General features: G+C 44.1%; 1 protein-coding gene across 1 annotated transcript in view; it reads left to right on the plus strand.

The window, feature by feature from the left end:
* Positions 1-24,999, plus strand: part of HIP1 (huntingtin interacting protein 1) — a 200,502-nt gene that overhangs the window by 122,020 nt on the left and 53,483 nt on the right. Inside the window, exons 13-19 of the mRNA XM_088477791.1 lie at positions 10,336-10,476; positions 13,573-13,630; positions 13,847-13,922; positions 14,933-15,070; positions 18,486-18,583; positions 20,855-20,927; positions 24,784-24,967. Of these exons, the coding sequence (XP_088333917.1) occupies positions 10,336-10,476; positions 13,573-13,630; positions 13,847-13,922; positions 14,933-15,070; positions 18,486-18,583; positions 20,855-20,927; positions 24,784-24,967 (768 nt within the window). The remainder of the gene's footprint in view (positions 1-10,335; positions 10,477-13,572; positions 13,631-13,846; positions 13,923-14,932; positions 15,071-18,485; positions 18,584-20,854; positions 20,928-24,783; positions 24,968-24,999) is intronic.

Here is a 24,999-nt window from a genome sequence, read left to right on the forward strand (position 1 = left end):
TTCCCAGGTGCTGGTGTCCATCGCGGACCGTCTGTCGGTCCCGACTGCCGCCCCTACTAGGGCGTTGCCCCAGCCTGCCATCCCCCATTCCCCGGGTGTCCCACAATTATTGCAGACTCCCCCGGGGTCTCAGCCTGTTGGTCCCTATGCGGGGTTGCCAATGTATATTCAGTCCACCCCTGTGGCACAGCCGGCTGTGGTGCCGTTTCAGGCTCCTGTGACAGCTCCTCCACCCTGGGTGGATGCGCTTTCCCACACTGTCCAAGATTTGGCGGCAGCATCTTCGGCTTTTCAGTCGATGTTGCGCAGTGACGTGCCCTCCAGGGCGTCTAAACGCTCAGTCATGGCACAGGCTGCGCATCTTTCGGATTCTGAGGGGTTCTCGGATGATGGTGAGGTACAGGATGACTCAGCCTCAGATGCCTCAGTCCAGGAGGTAGACACTAAGTCTTCCATCAATGTGCGGGCTCTGGTTAAGGCGGTGCGGGCTATTCTTCTGATTGAGGATGAGGCACCCGCTCCCAAGTCAAGGTATCCTAGTTTTAAAAAAGCTAAGGTTACTTCTACAGCGTTCCCCTTGTCTGATCAGTTGACTGATCACATGGCGGTGGCCTGGCAGACGCCCAGTAAGCGTTTCCTGCCACAGAAACGCTTGGCGTCCAATTATCCATTCCCGGAAGCGCATTGTAAGAAATGGGAAACTGCGCCTGCAGTCGATTCCCATGTAACACGCCTCATCAGGAGTGCTACTTTGCCATTGCCGTCTATATCCTCGCTGAAGGATCCTACGGACAGGAAGGTGGAGACTTGTCTAAAGTCTATTTATTCTCTCTCAGGGGCTGTAGCCCGGCCGTCCATGGCCATCTCCTGGGTGGCCAAGGCCATTGAGGGGTGGGCCAACGCCTTGGAGGACACGTTTACGGATGAATCTCCGGACGTCCAGAGGGCGTTGTTAGGACAGATGAGAGATGCCGCCTCCTACATTGGAGAAGCATCTTTGGATGCTAGCCTGTTGACCTCTAGGGTTTCGGCGGCAGCAATGTCTGCTCGTAGATCCTTGTGGTTGCGGTCTTGGAGAGCAGACGCGGATTCAAAGAAAGGCTTGGAGGCCTTACCTTTTAATGGGGAATTACTATTTGGTCCGGACCTGGACAAAATAGTAGATACCCTGGCAAAATCCAAGTCAGCCTTCCTCCCTTCAGCTACTACACCTGCTAAGGTCCGGAGCTCGGCGTTTCGTTCCTTTCGGGTTCAGGGCAAGGCAAAGGGTCAGTCCTTCCCGAGGCAGTCCGCACCCAAGACCGCCTCAAAGCCAAAGAAGCAAGCCTGGAGTGCTAGGCGCCCTTCTTCCAAGCCAGAAGATAAGCCTTCTGCGTGATGGGACGGGCCTCCCTCTGGGGGACCCCAGAGTGGGAGGCCGACTTCTTCAATTCGCCCAGTGCTGGCACAATACCACCACGGATGCCTGGGTGCGAGAAGTGGTCTCCCAGGGGTACGCCCTGTCTTTTCGGCACAGGCCGCCTTGCCAGTTTTTTTGCACAAGTCCTTCTCAGGACAAAACCAAGGCCTTGCAGGTTCAGGAAGCCATAGAGGCCTTGCTGACGGCGGGGGTCATTATACCCGTACCACAGTCTCAACGTGGGATGGGGTATTACTCTACGCTGTTTCTGGTGCAGAAACCCAATGGCTCTCATCGCCCCATCCTCAATTTGAAGTCCCTGAACAGGTTTCTCAGGGTTCCCAAATTCAGGATGGAAACTTTGCGTTCCATCATACTGGCGATGGAACCGGGGGATTATATGGTCTCCCTGGATATCCAGGACGCCTACCTCCATGTGCCTATAGCAACATCGCACCAACGGTTTCTGCGGTTTGCTATTCTCCACAACCACTACCAATTCAGGGCTCTACCCTTTGGTCTCTCCACGGCACCAAGGGTATTTACCAAGGTGATGGCGGTCATGGCGGCTCACCTTCGGAGCCAGGGGATACGGTTGCTACCGTATCTAGACGACCTCCTCTTGCTGGCAAGCTCCCCGGAGGTACTGATCCAGCATCTCCACCTGACGGTCGCTTGTCTACAGGCGCACGGCTGGTTGATCAACTGGAAGAAATCCTCCCTCATCCCATCACAACGGATGGTTCATTTGGAGGCCCTGCTGGACTCTCGTCAGCAACGGACTTTTCTGACTCCAGAGAAGGTCTCCTCCTTACAGCTGCGGATTCACAGTTGTCTGAGCAGTGGCAGAGTGTCGGTGCACTCAGCGATGAGAGTTTTGGGGTCCATGGTGTCGGCATTCGACATGGTGGAGTTTGCCCAGTTCCATTCCAGGCCCCTGCAGGGGCTGATTCTTTCAGAATGGAACAGATTGCCACACAGGATCCGCTCTCAGATGCTGGTGTTGTCCTCGGAGGTGCGTCTGTCCCTAGCCTGGTGGCTGCAGACAGCGCATCTCCTGGAGGGGCGCCCCTTTTGGATCCCGGAATGGGTTCTGCTCACGACAGATGCCAGTCTCCGGGGTTGGGGGGCGGTGACAGGCTCCTTGTCACTTCAGGGTCGTTGGTCGGCGGAGAAAGCGATTCTTCCCATCAACATCCTGGAACTGCGGGCAGTATACAGAGCCCTGCAGTCGTCCGGCACCGCTCTTCACGGAAGGGCCGTTCAGGTGCAGTCAGACAACGCCACCACGGTGGCGTACATCAATCACCAGGGAGGGACTCGCAGTCGAGCTGCGATGTCGGAGGTGTCCCGCGTCCTGGCTTGGGCGGAGCGCTATCTTCCAGCTCTCTCGGCAGTTTTCATCCCAGGAGTCCTCAATTGGGAGGCAGACTTCCTCAGCCGTTACGATGTGCATCCCGGGGAATGGTCGCTTCATCCAGAGGTATTCCAACTACTCGTGGACAAGTGGGGGCTGCCAGAGCTGGACCTGATGGCGTCCCGTTACAATCACAAGCTGCCTGTGTACGGGTCAAGGACAAGGGACGCAGGCGCAAGTCTGATAGACGCGCTGTCGGTGAAATGGCTGTTTCAACTGGCTTACTTGTTCCCTCCGATATCTCTGCTGCCTCGGGTCCTGCGCAAGTTCAAACAGGACGGAGGCACACTGATCCTGGTGGCCCAGAAGGCCGTGGTACTCCGATCTGCGGAGCCTGTCCATCGACGCTCCGTACCTCCTACCTCAACGGCGGGACCTGTTGTCTCAGGGGCCCTGTCTTCACCCGGATCTGGGTCGACTATCTTTGACGGCGTGGCTCTTGAGACAGCCGTCCTGAGGTCTCGGGGCTTTTCTAGCTCCGTTATTACCACCATGCCAAGCCTGCTTCCGCGAGGATCTATCACAGAGTGTGGCACACTTACTTTCAGTGGTGCGAGGCCAGAAACTATGATCCCCAGGTGTTCCGAGTTTCGCGTATTCTGGCTTTCCTTCAGTCCGGTTTGGACTTAGGATTACATCTTTCTTCACTGAAGGTACACGTGTCTGGTCTGTCGGTGTGGTTCCAGCGCAGGATCGCTGCTATGCCGGACGTACACACCTTTTTCCAGGGTGTTTTGAGAATCCAGCCTCCCTTTGTGCCACCTGTGGCCCCGTGGGATTTGGCGGTGGTTCTTAGGGCCTTACAGGGTCCTCCTTTTGAGCCCTTGGAGTCAGTGGAGCTCAAGTGGCTAACTTTTAAAACTGTTTTCCTCTTGGCAATTGCTTCTGCCAGGAGGGTTTCAGATTTGGGGGCGCTTTCTTGTCATCCCCCTTTTCTGATTTTTCATCAGGACAGAGCGGTGCTTCACACTCGTCCTGATTTCCTGCCTAAGGTGGTTTCCAGGTTCCACATTAATCAGGAAATTGTTGTACCAGCCTTTCAGTCACCTGATCTTTCGGCTGGGGAGACTTCCTTAGACGTTGTAAGGGCACTCCAGGTTTATGTGGACCGGACTAGTTCTGTGAGGAAGTCGGATTCTTTGTTTATCCTCTTTGGTTTTCACAAGAGGGGTTGGCCTGCCAACAAACAGACTCTAGCCCGTTGGCTTCGTTCTGTTATTATTGAGGCTTATATGCAGGAGGGTTTACCTGTTCCAGCCTCTGTTAAGGCTCATTCCACTCGGTCCGTGGGCCCTTCTTGGGCTGCTAGCCGTGGCGCCTCTGCTGTTCAGCTCTGTAAGGCGGCCACCTGGTCTTCCATTCAGACCTTTTTGAGGTTCTATGCGTTTGACACCTTTGCCTCTCAGGATGCATCCTTTGGGCGCCGGGTTCTCCTATCAGCACAGGAGCGTCCCCGCCCTTAGTTGGACTGCTTTGGGACATCCCCAAGGTCACCCTGTGGACCCCTATGGACCCTGAAGTAGAAAACAAGAGATATGGTAAGAACTTACCTTTGTTATCTCTGTTTCTACGAAGTCCATAGGGTCCACAGGGCACCCGCCCTGACGCACCTGGCTTCATATGGGCTCTGTGACTGGTCACCGGTTTTCCGTCTCCCATTTCTGTGAGTATGGTTCTTGTGTGTTCCAGTCTTCCTTCTCTCTGTTTCGTCTCCTCCTCCGGCCTGGGCTGCTTACCAACTGAGGTGCCTGTGGCTCGGGGGCGGGGTATAGGGGAGGTTGGACCCAAGTGCATCCTGGGAGCAGCTGAAAGCTTTAACTCCGTGGTGCCCGAGGATCCAGGATCCAGCTATACCCCAAGGTCACCCTGTGGACCCTATGGACTTCGTAGAAACAGAGATAACAAAGGTAAGTTCTTACCATATCTCTTGTTTTTCTGACATTTGACTGCAGTAGTGTGAACATATCTGAGACCATTAAGTGTCATACATGTGTTTTCTAATGTGATGCTGGCGATATGTCAAATGGCCATTATGTCATCAGATGGTATTGTATTATATTTTAGATATGTGTCACATTAGCTACCTCTTGATTTTCTGGCCAATTATTCAATTGGCAATTTAGACATATCAATATTGGGTTGTCTAATATACAGTTTTGTTGCTAATTGATTAGGTGCATGCAGGCATTAGTACCCATAATGAATATGACACAGATGTACCATATTTATCAATTCTAATGCCTGGTCTGTGTTTCACTGGCGTTGTATTATATTGCTGAATCAGCATAATATATACTTCTATTGATTTTTCAGTTATCTCGCCTGGCTTTTTTGTCAATTCCAGGAGGAATATATCTCCATAAACTTTTGCCTTAAGAGACAATAGTCTCCAATAAATTATATGTTTTTTGTTGTGCATTTGTATATCTATACTGAGAGACTACAGTCTCCAGCTAACTACATGTTTTCTGTTGTATGTATAAAATTTGTTATAATTGTTCCTTTTAACATATTCTCATTAAAAGTTCATTTTTAATCTTTATCCGGCTAGATTAGCCCTATCTCGGTACCTATTGTGTGCCCCCACAAAGAGTCCTTTTCTCTTTTCTTTTTGTTTCTATACTATATCTTGACTCTGGGGAGCACCAGGGACTAACCTATATATTGATCTTTTAGACTGAGGTCTCATGATCATTTGTTTGGGAATATGCATATTGAATGAGAATACAATGTATATTTGTTCCTTAAATAGGTCAATTTCGGGAGATATATATTATAAATAAGATAAACAGCCACTTATTCCAGTGCGGTTTTCCTCTCCTTGTTCTCTTCTAAATCTCCTACATGACACAGTTCTACTGTATGTTACACATATGGGAAAACATAATGGATACCACAGTAAGTGCAGCTTAATGGAGCATACACACGGTCAGATTTGTCAGACTTGTCAGATTTGTCAGATGAACGATTAAACGATCTGAACGATTTGAACGATTTGACCAAAGTTTTGAACGATTTGAACGATTGAACGATTTTTGACTGCATTAAAATGAATGGAATCGTCCAAGTCTGACTGCAAACCCATCAGATGTCAGATATCGTTATCTGACAAACGGGAACGCGCATCGTTGATCGTCCATCGTTCAGGCATGTCAGATATGAACGATTTTCCTTCAGATATGAACGACTGAACGATTTTTAAATCGTTATCGTCCATATCTGAAGAAAAAATCTGATCGTGTGTATGCACCAATAGTTGTGCATCCAACTCACAGCAACTGTTAGAATAGGGAAGTGACAATTAGTATATTACTTAGCAACTGTTAGAATAGGGAAGTGACAATTAGTATATTACTTAGTCCTTTCTGCTAAGCTGTGCTGATACAACAGTTTAACACCAAACCCCTGTTCAACACATGAAAAGTTACTGTCAAACATGACCTTTATCACCTAGGTCAAAATGTTTTGCTTTTATATTACTACTAATGTCAGCAAGCCATGCTGAACTGTGAGGAGTGAAAATATGCACATTTTTTGCATTCCGGACAGACACTCCCATGTTCATACATCCTGCACATATACTAACCAGCTGTATTCTAAGAGTTGGGCCAGTATGAGCCCCTTTACAACAGTCTAACTCAAGCAGTTCATTTTACATTCACCCCCCCACACACACACACACACACACACACTTCCGCACAAATGGTTTTTTCTGATGCAGGATTTGTACCCATCAGATGGTTTTGCTGCTAAGTCAGCCCCATAATCCTTTGAAATAGGCTTCTTCCTCCTACATAAACTTGCCTTATGTGCGATGATGGATGAAGTTTGCTAATACAATTGCATAAAGCTAAATTTATTTTGTACACATTTCTAATTCCATAATCAGTCTTTATATCCAGTGACAATAAAGTGCTTAATTTGCAGGCGGCAATATAGCCATTAAGCTAGGCTTACCATGCTACCAATTTAAACTGGGGCACTAATGAATTACACAGGTTCTGTGGCTGGCTGACTTCAAGTCGGCATTTCACCTGGTTTTAATCAGCCACAGAACCTGTGTAAAGGGCCCCGTACATCTGCGATGGATTGCCGCGATCCCGCGATGCTGCAACCCGGCATCGCAGGATCGCAGAAATCCAACATAATGGATTTTCCCAATTTGACGATCGCGATCAAAAAATTATCGTGATTGTCTAATCGGGGACATTTAACATGTCAAAATTCAGCGATACTGCGATGGATCACTGAACATCGATGGGGGGTGGTCGGTTCCATCTGGAAATGCCGGCATTTCCCTTTGCATCGCTGGATCGTGACATTCAGTCGCAGATGTATGGGCAGCTTAATTCATGTGTGTCCCAGTTTAAAGGGATAGTATGGTAAGCCTACATTAAGCTATATTATTGATTCAAAATTGTACCAGTGTGCTAAACACTCAGGAAAACATTGTCCTGTTCCAATCACCCCTTTACTAGTACAGATCTCACATTTGCCCTGTGATCTGTTTGGTTAGTCTCTGCAGAGGTAGTGCTGCAGATGTTGTCTTATGGCAGGGGTCAGGGAACTTTTCTACCTTTTACCCCAAAATATATTTAGATACGCCGACGTTACCCCCTTGATTTGAAAGGAAGGAAATAATATAGTAGTGCCCCCATATAATGCCCCTGTAGTAGTGCCCCCATATAATGCCCCTGTAGTAGTGCCCCCATATAATGCCCCTGTAGTAGTGCCCCCACATAATGCCCCTGTAGTAGTTCCCCCATATAATGCCCCTGTAGTGCCGCTTGTACAAAAAAAATCCCCACTTACCTTAATCCCCGCTCCTGCATCCGCCGCCGTCCTGTCCGCCCGGCTGCTCCTCGGAACTATGGGAGAGACGTCATGACGTCTCTCCCATAGTGCGCATGGAGAGAGGCGGAAGCTGGAGTTCAGAAGAGAACTCCAGCCTCCGTCTAATGTGTCGCTGCAGGGAAGGAGCCGGGCGTCCGCTGGTAATAACATCTCAGCGGGTGTCAGGCTTAGAGCCTCCCCGTGGCACAGCCAGGCATGCATATGAATCATTCTATATTATAGAATGATTCATATGCATGCCCGGCTGTCCGCCCATTACCCCCAGGAATTTCATTTTTACCCCATGTGGGGTAATTTACCCCTGTTCCCCGACCACTGTCTTATGGGATCCTGCTGTGAAAGTGTCAGCCCGTGGTTATAAAAGCCAAACTCCAACTTGAGATTGTCACTTTGTTTGGATGGGGAAAATGTTTACCTGAGGCAGGCTGTGGTGGGAAAAGTGTTCTGGAACACAGTGCATTCATTTAAAAATTGTTTTACTTTATTTAGACTTTAGTGCTCTTTTGTCATTGATCCAGCTTAAAAGGACAGTAGAAATGCAGGTGTGTTAGTGCAGACTTGGTGCCTGCTTCACTAGCGATCGCAACTGCGATTACGCACGCAATCGTCCGATTGTTGCATTATGCATTGTAGTGTGCGAACCGGCTACTGTGATCGGGACTGCGTGCGATGAAATGAGCAATTCCTGAGTAAAGTCAGAGCTCGTGCAAGTGTGCGTGAGGCTGCGATGCTCCTCAATGATACCGATGGTTTCGCAGTCTGGCTGAAGATTACGGATGTGTGTAAGGTAAAGTGAGTGTCCTTTTGTTGTGCTGCAACGCCATAGCGATCGCAATGGATTAGCTTACTTTCGCAGTGAGACTGAGTGCGTAATCGCTATTGCAATCGCAGTTGCGATCTGTAATGAATCAAACCCTTGGACACTTCCAAGTGTTCATAAATTGTCAGAATTTAAAGCAGCAATTCCACATTTTTTGTCTTTAAATAACAAGTTAAGAACCCTCCAAACATGCACTTTTTCATAGCTGTCCTCCTACAAATCAGTTTATCTTTTTCAAACTCTCACTGGAGAGGAGACAAGTGTGGCCGCCAGTCACATCCAAATCTATATAGTAAATCATTAAAAATGTGATTGTAGCTAGAATCATAATTACAAGCATGCAAATAATGACCTATTTGAATTGCTTTCAATGGTTTTCGGTGCTGTATACTGTGTAGGACACTTCTGTGGTCATGTGATATCAGAAAGGGGACACATGCAGCACAAACTCACTATATCATGTGGCTGCGGCTGTCATGATAGTCATGTGACACTGTTCAAACCATGTAAACTATAAATCATAGCAGCCTACAAACCAAGGAAAAAGTTTATTAGCAAACTTCTTATAGCTTGTCATTGTGATTTATGTTAAAAAAATCACACCTCATTTTTTCATGGTATTACTGCTTTAAGGCTATAATTTCCCTGTCTACACATGTAAGTCAGTGCAAAGTATGTAAAAGATTTTTTTTGCAGCTTCGTTCCTCAGCAAGTCATGGTTTAAGGATTTCCAAATCATGCACAGGTGAATTATACAGGTCCATCCCTGGTGCGACCCGGCTGAGACCCCTTTCAAACTGTCACTGGCGCCCCGAACCGGCAATGATGCTGGGTCGATGATGTCACTGCCATCACGTGCTGAGCCTGCGCTTGGAGATGATATAATCTCTAAGTGTCGGTTCTTCCTATGCAGAGAAAGGGACCAGTGTCACACTGCACTGCGAGCCTGGTAGAGCACGTGTTAAACCCTGCTCATTGTCAGGGTTGAAATGCCAGGTTGCTCCACCCAGCTTATTTCAACCTAGCCCTTTTACACCGCACAGTAACCCGGATTGCTGCGTGTTCCGTGCAGTACCCAGGTTATTGCAGCAAGTGTGAAAGGGGTATTAGCCTAATTGACTTTTCCCTGAGAGGGACATAATGAAAACACTGCCTGTTGGGTCTCGTTTACACTTGTTTAAATTTCTTCCCTCATTTTCAATTGTTGCCCATGTAAGAAAGGTCATGCTTACACCAAAGGTACCCTAAGCCGACTGTATTATTGCAGTATTTTCTGTTTTCCACCCAGAACACAAAGGAGCAAATAAAAAAAAACTAAGGGCCTCATTTATGAACGAGTGATATTCTTGTTATCACTCTTTACTGATCTAAATGGTGCACCAGCCAATCAGCTCCTAATTGTCATGTGTTTTAAAATGACAGGAGCTGATTGGTTGGAGCACCGTTTAAGATTAGTAACGAGTGATAACAAGAATATCACTCATTGGTAAATGAGGACCTTAGTTTTTTCATTTTGTCCCTTTGTGTTCTGGGTGAAAAACAGAAATGACTGCAATAATACAGTCGGCTTGTGGTATCTTTGGTGTAAGCATGACCTTTTTTACATGGGCGACAACTGAAAACGAGGGAAAAAATTTGAACAAGCTGTGGTATTCTTCCTGGGAAAAGAGCATTTATTCTGCCAAACTGTATGAACAATACTATAGCAGATTTACAACGACAACTGCCATGTTTCTCAGTGTGCCAGTGACTGTCATACGACTTGTTGGTTGACAATAACAGGAAGACAATGCAGACATGAGTATGTACAGGTTATATCAGTGTAAGTTTCTTTTGTTTCCACAGTTTTTAAATCTCTAGACATGTCCCGTTCCGTGTCTGTCACCGCTGCTGGCCAGTGCCGCCTCTCACCACTCATACAGGTCATTCTAGACTGCAGCCATTTGTACGACTACACTGTGAAACTACTCTTCAAGCTGCACTCATGTAAGTATTTTGAGCTCATGGAAGTATTCACACAACGTTCATTTTGTGTCTGTTGTAGCGAAATCAGAAGGTCGACAGTAACCATGTCGACACCACAGTGACGACATGGTTCATACTGTTGACAGGCACCAGGTCGACATCTTCAGACTGTTGATATTAGAGATAAGCGGTTCAAATCCTACTCTGTTATTTTCGCCAAATTAGCACAAGTTCGGGGATATGTTATTGGCTATACGAAACACGTGAGAGAGACTTAACTTAACCGAGCCAAAGTCAAACCGCTCATCTCTAGCTTGACCTGTTCACAAAGTCGACATCTGAAATATTGCTTTGTTAAATGTCGACATTCTGAGGATGCCAACAGTTAAGGTTAGGGGCTGCCAGGAGGGTTAGGGTTAGGCTGCGGAGGGGGTGATTAGGGTTAGTGATTAGAAATAGGAGAGAACTACTGCAGGAACGTCATTTGCCAGACAACTGCGCCGGATTGATACTCACGTGACCACTGGAGACACTGCAGCCAATGGCACAAGTAAAATAAGTAGGACACCTCTAGACCACCAGGGAATGTTTGTCGACAGTTCATCATGTCAACATATCATCCATGGAGACATGATGAATGTTTACCTTTTCACTGTGGACATTGCATGTAGACCAGTCGTACCCAACCCATTGTAGCACACCCATAAACATTAAGTATGAAAGTATAAATTGTTATAAATGGCAATAGAAGCGTAAGTGTGCTGAATAACCAGGGAAAGTAATGGGAAGTGACCATACAATTTCACAGACCGCCAGAGCCCACAGAACATTGAGCCAGGATGTTGCTTAAAACTTGCATCCTCTTTTGCACAGGATTATATGCTATAATTCTTATAAATGTCCGGTGGTGGTTTTGTTTTTAGCAAAGGAGTTTTTCTTTTAGCAACTGCAGTTCTTGTTTTGCCTCTCGTTAAAACCCTTATAATGTAAAATATAAAAATAAATATATATATTATTTTTTTAACAGATTGCAGTCATTTTAAGGAAGAATACATTTTATTTACAAAACAAATGTCCGTCTTTCCTTTGTATGAGACCTCTACTACTATACTAAAAAATTGCCCTCCCTTAACCGGCAGAACTGTTGGGGTACCAGGGGAAAGCTGCCTCACTAACACTGACAACCTTCCACTGAGCAGTATTATAAACTGCTCCAGGTAATAACACCTGGAGAAACATTTCTTATAGACACCAATAAGATTGAGTCTCTCCTAGTTGGGGTGGCACATTGGGTGTGGAGGGAAGGCAAAGTGTTAAGAATTGGGAAATCTTCCCTTGACCTATGCTAAATTAAAATTTGACTATTTAAATGTGTTAAAGTGAATAATGACCTATATTCAGAAGATCTGCGGCAGATTTAGTAATATCAATCCTTTCAAAGTGATATAAAATGGGGGAAATGTCCCTAGCAACCAATCAGCTTCCAACTGTCATTTCATAGACTGCGCTAGATAAATGATATCTGGGAGCTGATTGGTTGTTTTGGGCAACACCTCCACTTTATATCTCCCCAAGGTTCGATACATCTCCTCTTATCCTGTTTCTCTGGGGAACGTTGCATGTTGGACAGAGTACCTCATAGGAAGGGAATGAACTGCACCGATCTCCTTGTCAATTTGTAACTCCGCCAAGTCTGTGCTATCTGTACAGTTATATTGATCTTGAGGAAAGCTAACAGGAAAACTTCAATGCAAAAATTTATCAATTTCGTTTCTGTACATGGGCAAGTGCCTTCCTGTAAATGTCAGTCATACCTCACTGTGATCAATACTTTTTTTTATTATGAGCAACCTTTTAACTGATAGTAAATTGCTGTGCAGTGCGACTACACGCAGTGCAGGGGTTAATCCGCTCTGCCTGTTTTTGTCAGTCTGGTTCTATTGTGCAAAAACTGAGAAATTCTCAACATGCCAGTCTAGCACAATAGCACTCAGCTTTGTGCTGCCAGTTGCTCCTATAAAATAAAACCGCTGTCATTTCTGAGCTTCGTTAGTTAATAATCTATCAGAATTTGTAAGTGACAAAAACTGTGGTATTAATGTGAGCTGTGAATCATTATGGATTATTCTGGAATGCTGCAGGTAAATAGGTCCTGAACTATGTCACACAGTAGGACATGATTTGCTGAAAGTTTTCCTGTTTCCTTTTTGTAAGTGGGACAGGAAATGAGTAGTCAGTAGGCGAAATGACCTAATGTAAGTAATCTAGAACAGCGCACATAAAAGTATTTGTTTGTTGTGCACAGTTAATTATTTTGTATAGTTTATTGTTACGTGAAATTCCAAGGGGCAATATGCAAACATTTCGGTGAATTGAGTACTGAAAACACTTCTATTCTAAATAGATGAAAATACACTGCCACAGTGATAATCCTGCAGAAGCTACTAATAATACAGATGTGTCCACATACATCTATCCTCAAGTATTGCCAAATAGTCCTGTTTGGCGCACCAAGGACTTCGCGACTTGGCGACAAAAGTACAGAGTATGGGTACCCTGGACACTGGTGCTGGCATTGCATGCAGTAGCTCAGTGTGGCTCGGTTGCTAACCTGGATAAAAAGGCAAAGGAGTGAGGGTCAATATGAGCGAGTCGCACCATGCGTTGCGTCATGCTACGTTGTGCTTAATTTGTGACTTTACGCCAAGTCTATTGCGACAAAAAACTAATCCTAGGTGCCCAGGACACTGTGAGAGACTTTGGATGCAGCTACAAAACGACAAAGATGCTAAATTCAGAATTAAATATTGAAGTCCAGGAATCACTACCCATGGCAGAGCATCTAGGTCGCGCTATGCGTTTATCGCGCCAGATGCCGCAAAAGGGCTAGGTGTATGCGTACTCACCTGTATTTAGGGTAAGAGACTAGTAGTTGTCTAGTTGTGAGCTACAGCAGTGTAAGATTAGCAGATCATGCTAGTTATTGTAGTTCATTAAGAGCAGGGGCACCCGAAATTATCCCAGAAACTTGAAATAAATTAGGATAAATTACTGAGACTGTTGTCATAGTTGAAGGCTTAGAGTGAGCTGCTGACAACTGTCTCTTCTTCCTTTCAGGCCTCCCTACAGATACATTACAGGGACATCGAGATCGCTTTATGGAACAGTTTCAGAAGTGAGTACATTCACTGTCACTAGTTCATAGCATTCACTGTCACACATGTATAATGGTAAATATAAGCATCTATGTAACTATTACAATGGAAATAACCTGTGTAAGTACTGGTGACGTCAGATTCAGAGGAGTTTTCTTTTATTTTTTCTATTTAATTTATTTTTTTGTTATGCAACATTATTGTTATGTCATCATATGCTCATTTTTTGTATCCAGGCTGAAGGATTTGTTTTACCGTTCAAGCAACCTGCAATATTTCAAACGTCTCCTACAGATTCCTCAGCTTCCAGAGGTGAGGTAGATTGCGTCAGGCTGAAGAGTGTGTATTTGATATTCTGGGGAGGGGGTGGGTATGAGAAGTTCATGTACCCTAACCCTCCTTCTCTCCCCTCCTCCCTAACCCTCCCTTGGTGGTGCCTAACCCTAACCTCTCCAGGGGGTGCCTAACATTAACCTCCCCTCTGTGGTGCCTAACCCTAACGCCCCTCCCTATAGCCTACCCCTAACCTCCCCTCAGTGTGCCTAACCCTAACCCCTCCTTCCCGCCATAACATAAAATGATGGCTAGTATGTACTTACACATGTTCTAGACTCAGGCACAACCATTTCTGAGGCTTCAATTCCTTTATCTGTCATTAGACTGCCTTCTGTATGTTTTGAATAAAATGTATTGGGATGAAATTGAAACGCCGTTCCTGATTCAAATTAGCGCTGGTGTCCCTGGCTGATTTGTGGTAGAGAACAGTAGGACTGAGCTCCATGAGATATTCCTCCCTCCATGTTCCCACACTGTGTGGTTTGTACCTTATAGCATCAGAGAGCTCCCTTCTTCTCATTTTGACCACCTTTTGCCAGGACATAGTGACTGACTCCCACCAAAATATTACATTCTAATGACAATTTTGGACAGTATGGTTGCACAGAGATTAGCATTGTTTTCTCACAGCATCGGAATCATGGGTTCTACTGCTGGGCCCTATCTGTGAGGAGTTTGATATCCTTGCAAAAAAATGAACATAGTGTTTAAGGGAATTTAAACTTTAAGTTCCAGTGGGGGGAAGGCTGAAGTGAAGGATAACATATTCTCTGTACAACCCTGAATAATATGATTTGAACAGTAAATAAACAAAATAGTAATAATAGTAATATTAATAAATATAATTTGTGGAAAGGAGTGTTATAGAAATTTCATCTCCTTGTGTTATTCTATTGTAATCTGACCTTGTTTTAGCTGATCCATCTATTTGTTAGAATTACAGCAATACTACATTATGTATCTGCCTCTCTTTCTTTTGTTTTTAGAACCCCCCAAACTTCTTGCGAGCGTCGGCTTTGTCTGAGCACATAAGCCCTGTGGTTCTCATACCTTCAGGAAACTCCCCTCCTGACAGCGAAACCTTAGTGGAGACTGATGATCTTGTTGGGATGGATTCTTCTCAGGTATGTGATGAGTGATAATTGCGCTGATATTACAAAGTATTATTATATCTACTACAGAGGATAAGGCAACCGGGGGAATGGTAAGGTGGGCAAAAGGTTAGGTGAGGGCAGACACTAAGGGGTAAATTTACTAAAGTGAGAGTTTTTAGAAGTGGAGATGTTGCCCATAGCAACCATTCAGATTCTAGCTATTATCTTCTAGAAGGTGCTCCTTAAATGTTAAGTAGAATCTGATTGGTTGCTATGGGCAACATCTGCACTTCTAAAAACTCTCACTTTAGTAAATATACCCCCTAGGACTGATGAGACGACTTACAACTTTATCAACATGGCAGTATACATTATACACTCTAAATTGCATCTCTGTGGCTATTTGGTGATCTATGGGCCTCATTCAGCAGTGATTGCGAATGCACTGTGCGGGGGCGAGATGGTTGCAGAAACGCAGACATGCCTGTCCGTTTGAACGCCATTGCATAAGCATGCATAAATTAGCCACTGCGATTGCCTACGCAGCTTGAGTACTCACTGTGTGCGATGAGACTTGCAATTTCTGCGACGAGTCAGAGCTGCTATAATTGTGCGTGATGGGCCGATGTGCTTTGATGTTACCGATGTATACGCAGGACTGCGAGGTATTACAGATGTGAGAAAGCAGTAGCTGGCGGAGCTGTGGTAGGCATTAGCATATTTTCGCAGCTGCATTGCGTGTGTGATTACACACCTGCGTGCACAATTGCGATCCTTGCTGAATCAGGCCCTATGTTAGCAAATGGTTTAGCAAATATTACTTGTTTAGTGTTTAATGATTATTTCCAGGTAAGGAAATTAATATGACCATGACTATAGCTGTGTATGACTTCTCATTATAGTATATCATTGCTGCTGTACAGTGGGTCACATTCTACTTGCTGACCAAATGGACAAAAGTTACCAGTCAATGTTAATGTGTGTCTAACCTTTGTTGCAACTGTCTGCCATAGTGGGCTTGTCTCATGAAACCCACAGTGCATAGATGATACTGGGGTGAAGTGTGCATAGAATGCAGATGAGTAGTATTAGAAAGGAATGGCAATATAGAGTATATAAGGGCCACAATGATTGCAATTTAATGATTGAAAACAGAGATCAGATATAATGACGTGGATGATATAGAGGGGGAGATGTATCAAAGCTTGGAGAGAGATAAAGTACTAACCAATCAGATTTTAACTGTCATGTTACGGGCTGTATTTAAAAATAAATGACAGATGCTAATTGGTTGGTACAGTACTTGATCTCTTTCCAAGGTTTGATACATCTGCCCCTGGGACAGATTGGGACATGGGGCCTGATTCAGAGGCGCTCGTAAGCGGCCGCTCGTTCGTTCCGAGCGATGTTTGCACAACTGCGCATGCGTACGGATCGTAATACGCATGCGCGAACCAGTCAGTGCGGCCGAAAATCGTTTGTTCGCTAAATAGCGAATGCCTGCTATTTTGAGTGACAGGAGGAGGCGTATGTGGGTGGTAACAGGGGAAGGTGCTTGAAAATGGGGAGTGGAGATCAGAACGCAGGCGTGCTTAAAGGTCAAAACGGGTGTTTTAAGGGTGTGCATAATTAATACAGCAGCGTCATTGACCACGTCACTTGGTTATTTTATAGTCAGAACTGCTCGCAAGATTGCGGTAGGAAAAACCAACCACAAGAATAGCGAGCAGTTCATACGCTGGTCGATGTACTCGATTAATCTAATAAATAACGGACATGACGTAGGATGCGAGCGGCCAGGGGACGTATTTTTCCAAAAAACGACCGCATGTTTTGTTCGCTCGTTCAGACCTAGAGGCGTGAACAGACCGCAAAGAGCGAACGGTTCATTTGAATAGCCACCCCTTTTTTCTGAACGAGCGAGCGCAAATAGCGTCCGGCTCTGAATCAGGCCCATGGTTAGGTGTGTTAAAGTGTGTTGCTTTTAAGATGATGATGATGAAGATATTATAACATTGCAGATATTGTCAGAGGTGATAACATTGAGATGGAACAGAGATAATGACCGGAAAGCATAATGCAGTTTTATAAAACTAATTAAAGATTATGACTTTGCATAAAGACATATTTCCAGACCATAGATGCTCAGGAATCAACAAATTGAAAAAAAACATCAACTTTTAAATAACAATGCTGAGGGCTGATTTTTAAGATGATTTTTTACACATGGCTCCGGGTCCTTATTGGAGTCAAGTCTTTAACTCCTGCTCACAGATTGGCATAATACAACCCGTAGCCAAACATATCACCGGATTGTACACAACAATAGTAAGTGAGCGAGCTGTTACCTGTAATGAGTGTGCGAGTGAGGATAGGGCTGGATTTGATAGAAGCCACACACTGAGAATTAGATAATAGAAGTTGCTGTGTCGCCCACAGCACAGAGCAGTGAAGCTCCTATCAAACGGGTACAGGAAGATTGTAGTGACAAAGGGCTCTATTTTTCAATCTTTTTTACTAAAATAATGTGAAATTGGGTGTATTCACACACTTTTCACATGATTTTACTCAAATGTATTAAAGGGCTTTTGGAGCAGTTATCGTGAAAAACTACTCCAAGCCCTTTAATTTGAATTTCTTTAGCAAATATATTGCATTTTCCACACTTGTAATGGGAAATGCAATCTGCTTGAAAATTTACTAAGGGGGAATTTGTGATAAAATATCGGGTGGGAGTCCTGCTATAACAACACCATCTGGAGATGGTATTAAGTTGGGTTCCCCCTGTTTTCCCAACTCCTTCTCCGCTCCGACAGGCAGAGCAGAGCTGGGAGCCGGCTCCCTGTGATCAGCTTTGTAGTCGAAATAGACCAAAAGCTGATTACTGTAAAAAAAAAATATAGCTAAAATAAAGCCTCAACACTTGCGGCCAGGGGTCCACTGATCTGTGAGCTCTCTCCTTTGGTCAGCTGGTCGCCGGATGAGCTGGGTCACAGTCCAGGAGCCTAGAGAGCAGCTGACTGGAGGAGAGAGATGACTGATCACAGAGGTGTCAGCTGGGGGAGAGGGGTGGTAGGGGTTCACTGGGTGGAGAGGGTAGTGGTAGTTAGCGGTGGCGGTGCATGTATCTTTGCAAAAAATACCTTGAAAACTGTGGGACGAGGATTTGCAGGGACAGAGCTTAGTACATCCAAGTGATATTTCCTAAATACGCAATGCGAATTTAGTCATACATATGACACTACAACCGTATTTTAAATTCGGATTGTAGTAAACGGGCCAAAAGCACTACTTCATGAATCCAGTGTCATACTTCAATCTTGTTGTGTATCTTCTTTTGATAACCAATATAAATAATTATATGTAATTTCTGGACTGAAGTAGAAAGAGGCCCAATGTTCTCTGTCATGCGTGTAACCTATAGCAGTATCTTTCTTTGTTTTAGAGCCTACCTGAAAACAAGTTTGATGATATATTTGGCAGCTCCTTCAGCAACGACCCTTTCAATTTCAGCAATCAGAATGGCATGAGCAGGGATGACAAGTAAGTGGTGGAAGTGGATGTCCGCATGCAGAGAGATTGACTTTCAGTGGGCATTCCTGGCAGGTAACAAGGGGGCGGCTAGCCAGACATGGGCGTGTCACGGTCAGCGACTGGTTCTAAAGGTGCAGCTGCACTGTCACAGGAGGCCATGTTCAGACAACGAAACAGCATCTGCCATAGAACAGGTGCAATCATCGATGCTGCGAATGATGGCGCTATGAATGTACATGCTGAATAGCGCCACAGCCACTGGGCGTTTCAGTAGGCTGACAGTCAGTTGTGACATTTGCATAAAGACGCAGATGCTGTTGTGGATAATGATGCCGTTGCGGCCGTGACTGCGCACACCTCCGAATCAGGCCCAGAGTTGTAAAATCCTGTGATGACATTGTAGGTACATTGTGAAAAGCTATAAAAAATATAGGAGAACAGCGCTATGGGTAAAGACATTACCCTTCTCCTGAGGAAGATGTGGGTATGTCCACATTGAAACGCGTTGAGCCTCTAGACAGACACCTCAAACAGACACAAACTGCAGACTGTTGCACATCCGGACCAGTACCACCAACTGAAAGCTATCCATTATCCCGCACTTACCATTCACCTGCAATATTGCGGCGAGGGCCTCTTGCCAGCAGGATCTATACGGCTCTTCATTGACTGAGTAATATCTCTCCTATTTGCTTGACAATATACCGGAAAATTTTCATGAACATATTTGTCTATACCCAGTGACTGTGGAGTCTATTTACTAAGCAGTGTTAGGAGAAGTGAAAAGTGTTAAGGTGCCAGCCAATCAGCTCCCAACTGTAATTTTTCAAACACAGCCTGTGAGATGGCAGTTGGGAGCTGATTGGCTGGCACCTTATCATTTACTTATCACTTTTCACTCTGTCTCCTAACACTGCTTAGTAAATAGACCCCTGTGTCTTTTAAAATGTAAAGGAGTAAGCCACAACCCTTCCATATATTGCACAAGGATACTGGACGTTTTGGTTTCTATTCTCTCCTAATAGACCGGTCTATGGATTTTATACAAACATAATCTGAGCTTTAATCAGTGTTCTTTTTAAAATGTACAATAGTCCTGTCTGAATGTTTGAATTGTATTGAATTTCATTAAATGTTATATTGTTTTTATTGACCTAACCGCATTGTGCATAATTTCATGTCACTAACTGTAGTGCATATACCCATAGCGCTGTTCTCCTAGATTTTTTTAAATATATTTATAACCGATTATAGGGAACTTAACACATTCCTTTGAAAAGCAGCTACAGGCAGCACCTGTGTGGCAGTGTATTTTTTATATAATACAAAAAGCTTGTGATGTCACTGCAGCTACAATGTAAAATGCTTGTGGTGTGACTGCAGTTACAAAGTAAAACACTTGTGATGTCATTGTAGCTGAAATATAAAAAACTTGTTATGTCACTGTAGCTACAATGTAAAAGGCTTGTGATGTCACTGTAGCTACAATGTAAAATGCTTGTGATGTCAAAGTAGCTACAATGTAAAACTCTTGTGATGTCACTGTAGCTACAATTTAAAAAACTTGTGATGTCACTGTAGCTACAATGTAAAAGGCTTGTGATGTCACTGTAGCTACAATGTAAAACTCTTGTGATGTCATTGTAACTACAATGTAAAAAGCTTGTGATGTCACTGTAGCTACAATGTAAAAAGCTTGTTATGTCACTGTAGCTACAAGTAAAAGGCTTGTGATGTAATTGTAGCTACAATGTAAAACACTTGTGTTGTCATTGTAGCTACAATGTAAAAAGCTTGTTATATCGCTGTAGCTACAATGTAAAATGCTTGTGATGTCATTGTAGCTGCAATGTGAAAAGCTTGTGATGTCATTGTAGCTGCAATGTAAAAAGCTTGTGATGTCACTGTAGCTACAATGTAAAAATGTATGATGCCACTGCAGCTACATTTTAAAAAGGTTGTGAGGTCATTGCAGATAGAATATAAAAATCTTGTGACATCAGTGCCGGCACAATGTAAAAAGCATGTCATTCATTGTATGGAGGCAATCCGTAAAGGACAGTTACATAATGCCTTCATGAAACAGCAGAATCAGTTTTTACGATGCATATAAACATGTCGGTGGGAAGGAGTAATGGAATAGTCAGCAGCTTTGGTTGAAGAAATGATTTATATTTTCAATTCATTATTAGTTTGTTGTCAATTCTTATTATAAATTGGTTGAAGCTAAAACCTCTGCTCTATGTCTTCCACCTTTTCTTATTCTGCTATGTCCCTCAGAGATCGAATCATAGAGCAGCTGTACAAAGAAATTGCCATTCTAAGAGATGAGCTGGGGAACTTCAAAGCAGAGGTAACATTAGTCACCAAATATAAAAGTCAGTGGAAGTGAGAGTTATTCTGGTCACACGGTGCTTTATCCATGGATATGGGAGTATCACATACTACTAAACATAAATTCCTTTGTAGTAAATATCTTACATCTGAGTGACACAGGCAACAAGGGAAACCATAGAGCTATCCTCTGTGCTTTGTATGGTCTCACCTCCAGTGTGCTTCACCAAGGTCATAATCGCTCATTGTGTGAAGCTGACGTTAGTGTACAGATGTGTCCTCACTCGTCTTTGCTGCAGACACGCCAAGCAGCCCCTCTCAGCGCACCAGGTCCGAGGAGACTGCTAGCACCGGGACACACTTTTTTTTTGCAGAAAATGCATCTAAGTTGCAATGCGATGAGACTAAGACGCACCAAGAGACTGTGCTGAAATATTTGATATGAGACAATATGTGCGACTGAGTCTCCCAATCCGTATACCAAGTGCTACCATCCAGTGACTGCAGCTTTTTTCCAACCCAAGTTCCATTTATACACGGTCTCCTGGTGCGTCCTAGTCGCATCGCGGCTTAGACGCATTTTACACCCGACGCTAGTAGAGTTGCACGGGACCTGGCAGCTCATTCACGCCAGGCACATCTCGCTGCATGGCATATTAAGGCTAGTTGAGCAAGGACACATCTGTAACTTCACCCTGACTCAGTATTACACAACTTATGTAAGAGAGGCAATGCAGTTGTGCTTCGTGTCAGATATGTGTGTACCAAAAATATTACTTAACGTGTTGTGGAAAAATGAAAACAAATGTAATTTATTGGTCAAATGATGGCTGACTGTTGGTAAGCTCATTAGCATGCTGAAACACCATAGAACTGCCTATTGAGGTGGGTCTATGTCAGAGCTGTCATTCAGTGCTGTCTGTTCACAGCAAAACGGGCGAAGCAGGTTCTGATAAATAATACCCGGAGTCTGCCTCTTCATACATCTCCCCCACAATCCCATACCTCCTAACAATTTTCCCGAGGAAATCAGCATAAATGTACTTTTATGCAGCAGGCATGCAAAAATGACCATGTCCACCAGGGGCATGCTCATGTCTTTTGAAGTGCAAGGATACCCCCCAACACCTTTCACTCCCTTAGAAGTACCCGTTTATTACTGCAGACTCCAGAGGCAACTGCCTGTGGTACCCAAGGTAATGTAATACTCTCCGTGAGTTGAAACAAATATAATGATGTAGGGGATGGTGGGAGAGACAATCAAATAAACACTGTACTTCCTAGATCGTGATAATTAGGATATAAGTAATACCTAAATCTTCCCTACTGCAAAGAAAGTCCTTCCATCGATCACTTGATATCTCTATACTTCCTAAGCTTACTGAGTCGCAGGTCTAGAACTGAGAGAGCATGTTGTGATTGGTGGAGAATTCCATTTGATGTAAGAGAAGTACTACATGATGACTGACCGCTCTAACGTGGACCTTCCTCAATAAGCGTTTCTATGACGCTGTTGACATGCAGAGCATTTAAGCGGAAGTTAGGACATATTCCTGAAATGAGAAACATAGTAATTTACATAAATACATAACCGAAGGGAACGTTAAAGGCTAATTTCACCCAAAACAGGAAATTCAGGGCCTCATTTACTAACGAGTTTTATCACCAAAACAAGTGATACATTTCACTGTGTATGATAAATGGTGCTCCAGCCAATCAGCTCCCAACTGTCAAGTGTTAGAAAAATGACAGTTGGTAGCTGATTGGCTGGAGCACCATTATCATACGCAGTGAAATTGGTGATAAAACTCGTTAGTAAATGGGGGCCTCAGTTTGAAGTAAAATATCACAAGTTAAACACGATCACCAGAATATTAGTTACAGTCAGGTGCATAAATATTGGGACATTGACAGGCCTCTACTGCAAATGTCTTCAGTTTCTGCTTGTTCTTGGGGAATTTTCCCTTCAGTTTTGTCTTCATCAAGTGAAATGCATGCTCAATCGGATTCAGGTCAGGGGATTGACTTGGCCATTGCATAACATTCCACTTTTTAGCCTTAAAAAACTCTTTGGTTGCTTTTGCAGTATGCTTCGGGTCATTGTCCATCTGTACTGTGAAGCACCGTCCTATGAGTTCTGAAGCATTTGACTGAATATGAGCATATAATATTGCCCAAAATACTTCAGAATTCATTCTGCTGCTTTTGTCAGCGGTCACCATCATCAATAAATACAAGGGAACCAGTTCCATTGGCAGCCATACATGCCCATGCCATGACACTACCACCACCATGCTTCACTGATGAGGTGGTATGTTTTGGATCATGAGCAGTTCCTTTCCTTCTCCATACTCTTCTCTTCCCATCACTCTGGTACAAGTTGATCTTTGTCTCATCTGTCCATAGGATGTTGTTTCAGAACTGTAATGGCTTTTTTAGATGATGTTTGGCAAACTCTAATCTGGTCTTCCTGTTTTTGTGGCTCACCAATGGTTTACATCTTGTGGTGAACCCTCTATATTCACTGTTGTGAAGTCTTCTCTTGATTGTTGACTTTGACACATATACACCTAACTCCTGGAGAGTGTTCTTGATTTGGCCAACTGTTGTGAAGGGGTTTTTCTTCACCAGGGAAATAATTCTTCTGCATTCCACCACAGTTGTTTTCCGTTGTCTTCCGGGTCTTTTGGTGTTGCTGAGCTCTCCGGTGTGTTCTTTCTTTTTAAGAATGTTCCAAACAGTTGATTTGGCCACACCTAATGTTTTTGCTATCTCTCTGATGGGTTTGTTTTGATTTTCAGCCTAATGATGGCTTGCTTCACTGATAGTGACAGCTTTTTGGATCTCATATTGAGAGTCGACAGCAACTGATTCCAAATGCAAATGTCACACCTAGAATCAACTCCAGACCTTTTACCTGCTTAATTTTTTAATGAAATAACGAGGGAATAGCCCACACCTGTCCATTAAATAGCTTTTGAGTGGATAGTCCCATTACTTTTGGACCCTTAAAAAGTGGGAGGCACATATAGAAACTGTTGTAATCCCTACACCGTTCACCTGATTTGGATGTAATTACCCTCAAATTAAATCTGAAAGTCTGCAGTTAAAGCACATCTTGTTTGTTTCATTTCAAAGCCATTGTGGTGGTGAATAGAGGCCAAAATATGAAAATTCTGTCAATGTCCCAATATTTATGCACCTGACTGAACAGGAGGTCAGCCTACAACATACTGCTGTTAGGACTAAGGAAAGCAGCACCAGCCAGGGCCCGGCATCATACTTCCTGCTAGATCACCTGGCAAGCCAGTCCCCATGTAATCAATATTCTGCTATTGTGTTTCATTTAGGATAGACCATCCCATATTCTTTGAAATGCAATTAATTGGCCCAGTAACTGATCATCATTTTGTATGGTGAGTTGAGCCATCTTTATATGCTTTCCTGCATGTCATTCTGATCACATTGGGCACAGCCACTTTCCTACAGAGAATACTGACATTTCATGATTTCCAGACAAGTCCGATAAATTATCCCCATTTGCTTATGTGTAAACTCTGTAACCTAAACACCTACAGGTTTGTCATTCTTTATTTTAAATATCCCACACACCCATCCATCTTTTCATTGAATCTCATTGGTGTGATCACACAAATATAATGATCACACTAATCATTTATTCCACAACCCCATTCAGTGATGATCACATGATATTACACACAGACGGAGCTATAGACCTGCAGAAACTGTCTAAATGACGTCAAACGCAATATCTGCTTTACCTTTGAAATGGTTTTGTTTTAGAAATGATTAACATTGTAAAAAGTTCAAGATGGAGATGAAAGGCGTATTTAACAGATGTTTATGTGTTTCAGAGTCACCGGTTGGTTATTAATCTGAAAGGGCGGATCCAAGAACTAGAGGCGGAGTTAGCGGAACAGAAGCACCTGAGGGAGCAGGCAGTGGATGACAATGAGTTTCTGCGCACTGAGTTGGAAGAGTTGAAGAGGAGGAGACAGGATACAGAGAAAGCGCAGAAAAGTCTGACAGAGATAGAGAGTAAGAATCCAGCATTTTGAGTGCTGCTGTAG

Source organism: Taudactylus pleione, unplaced genomic scaffold, assembly GCF_031769625.1.
Source record: "Taudactylus pleione unplaced genomic scaffold, aTauple2 ptg000203l, whole genome shotgun sequence".
Taxonomy (NCBI): domain Eukaryota; kingdom Metazoa; phylum Chordata; class Amphibia; order Anura; family Myobatrachidae; genus Taudactylus; species Taudactylus pleione.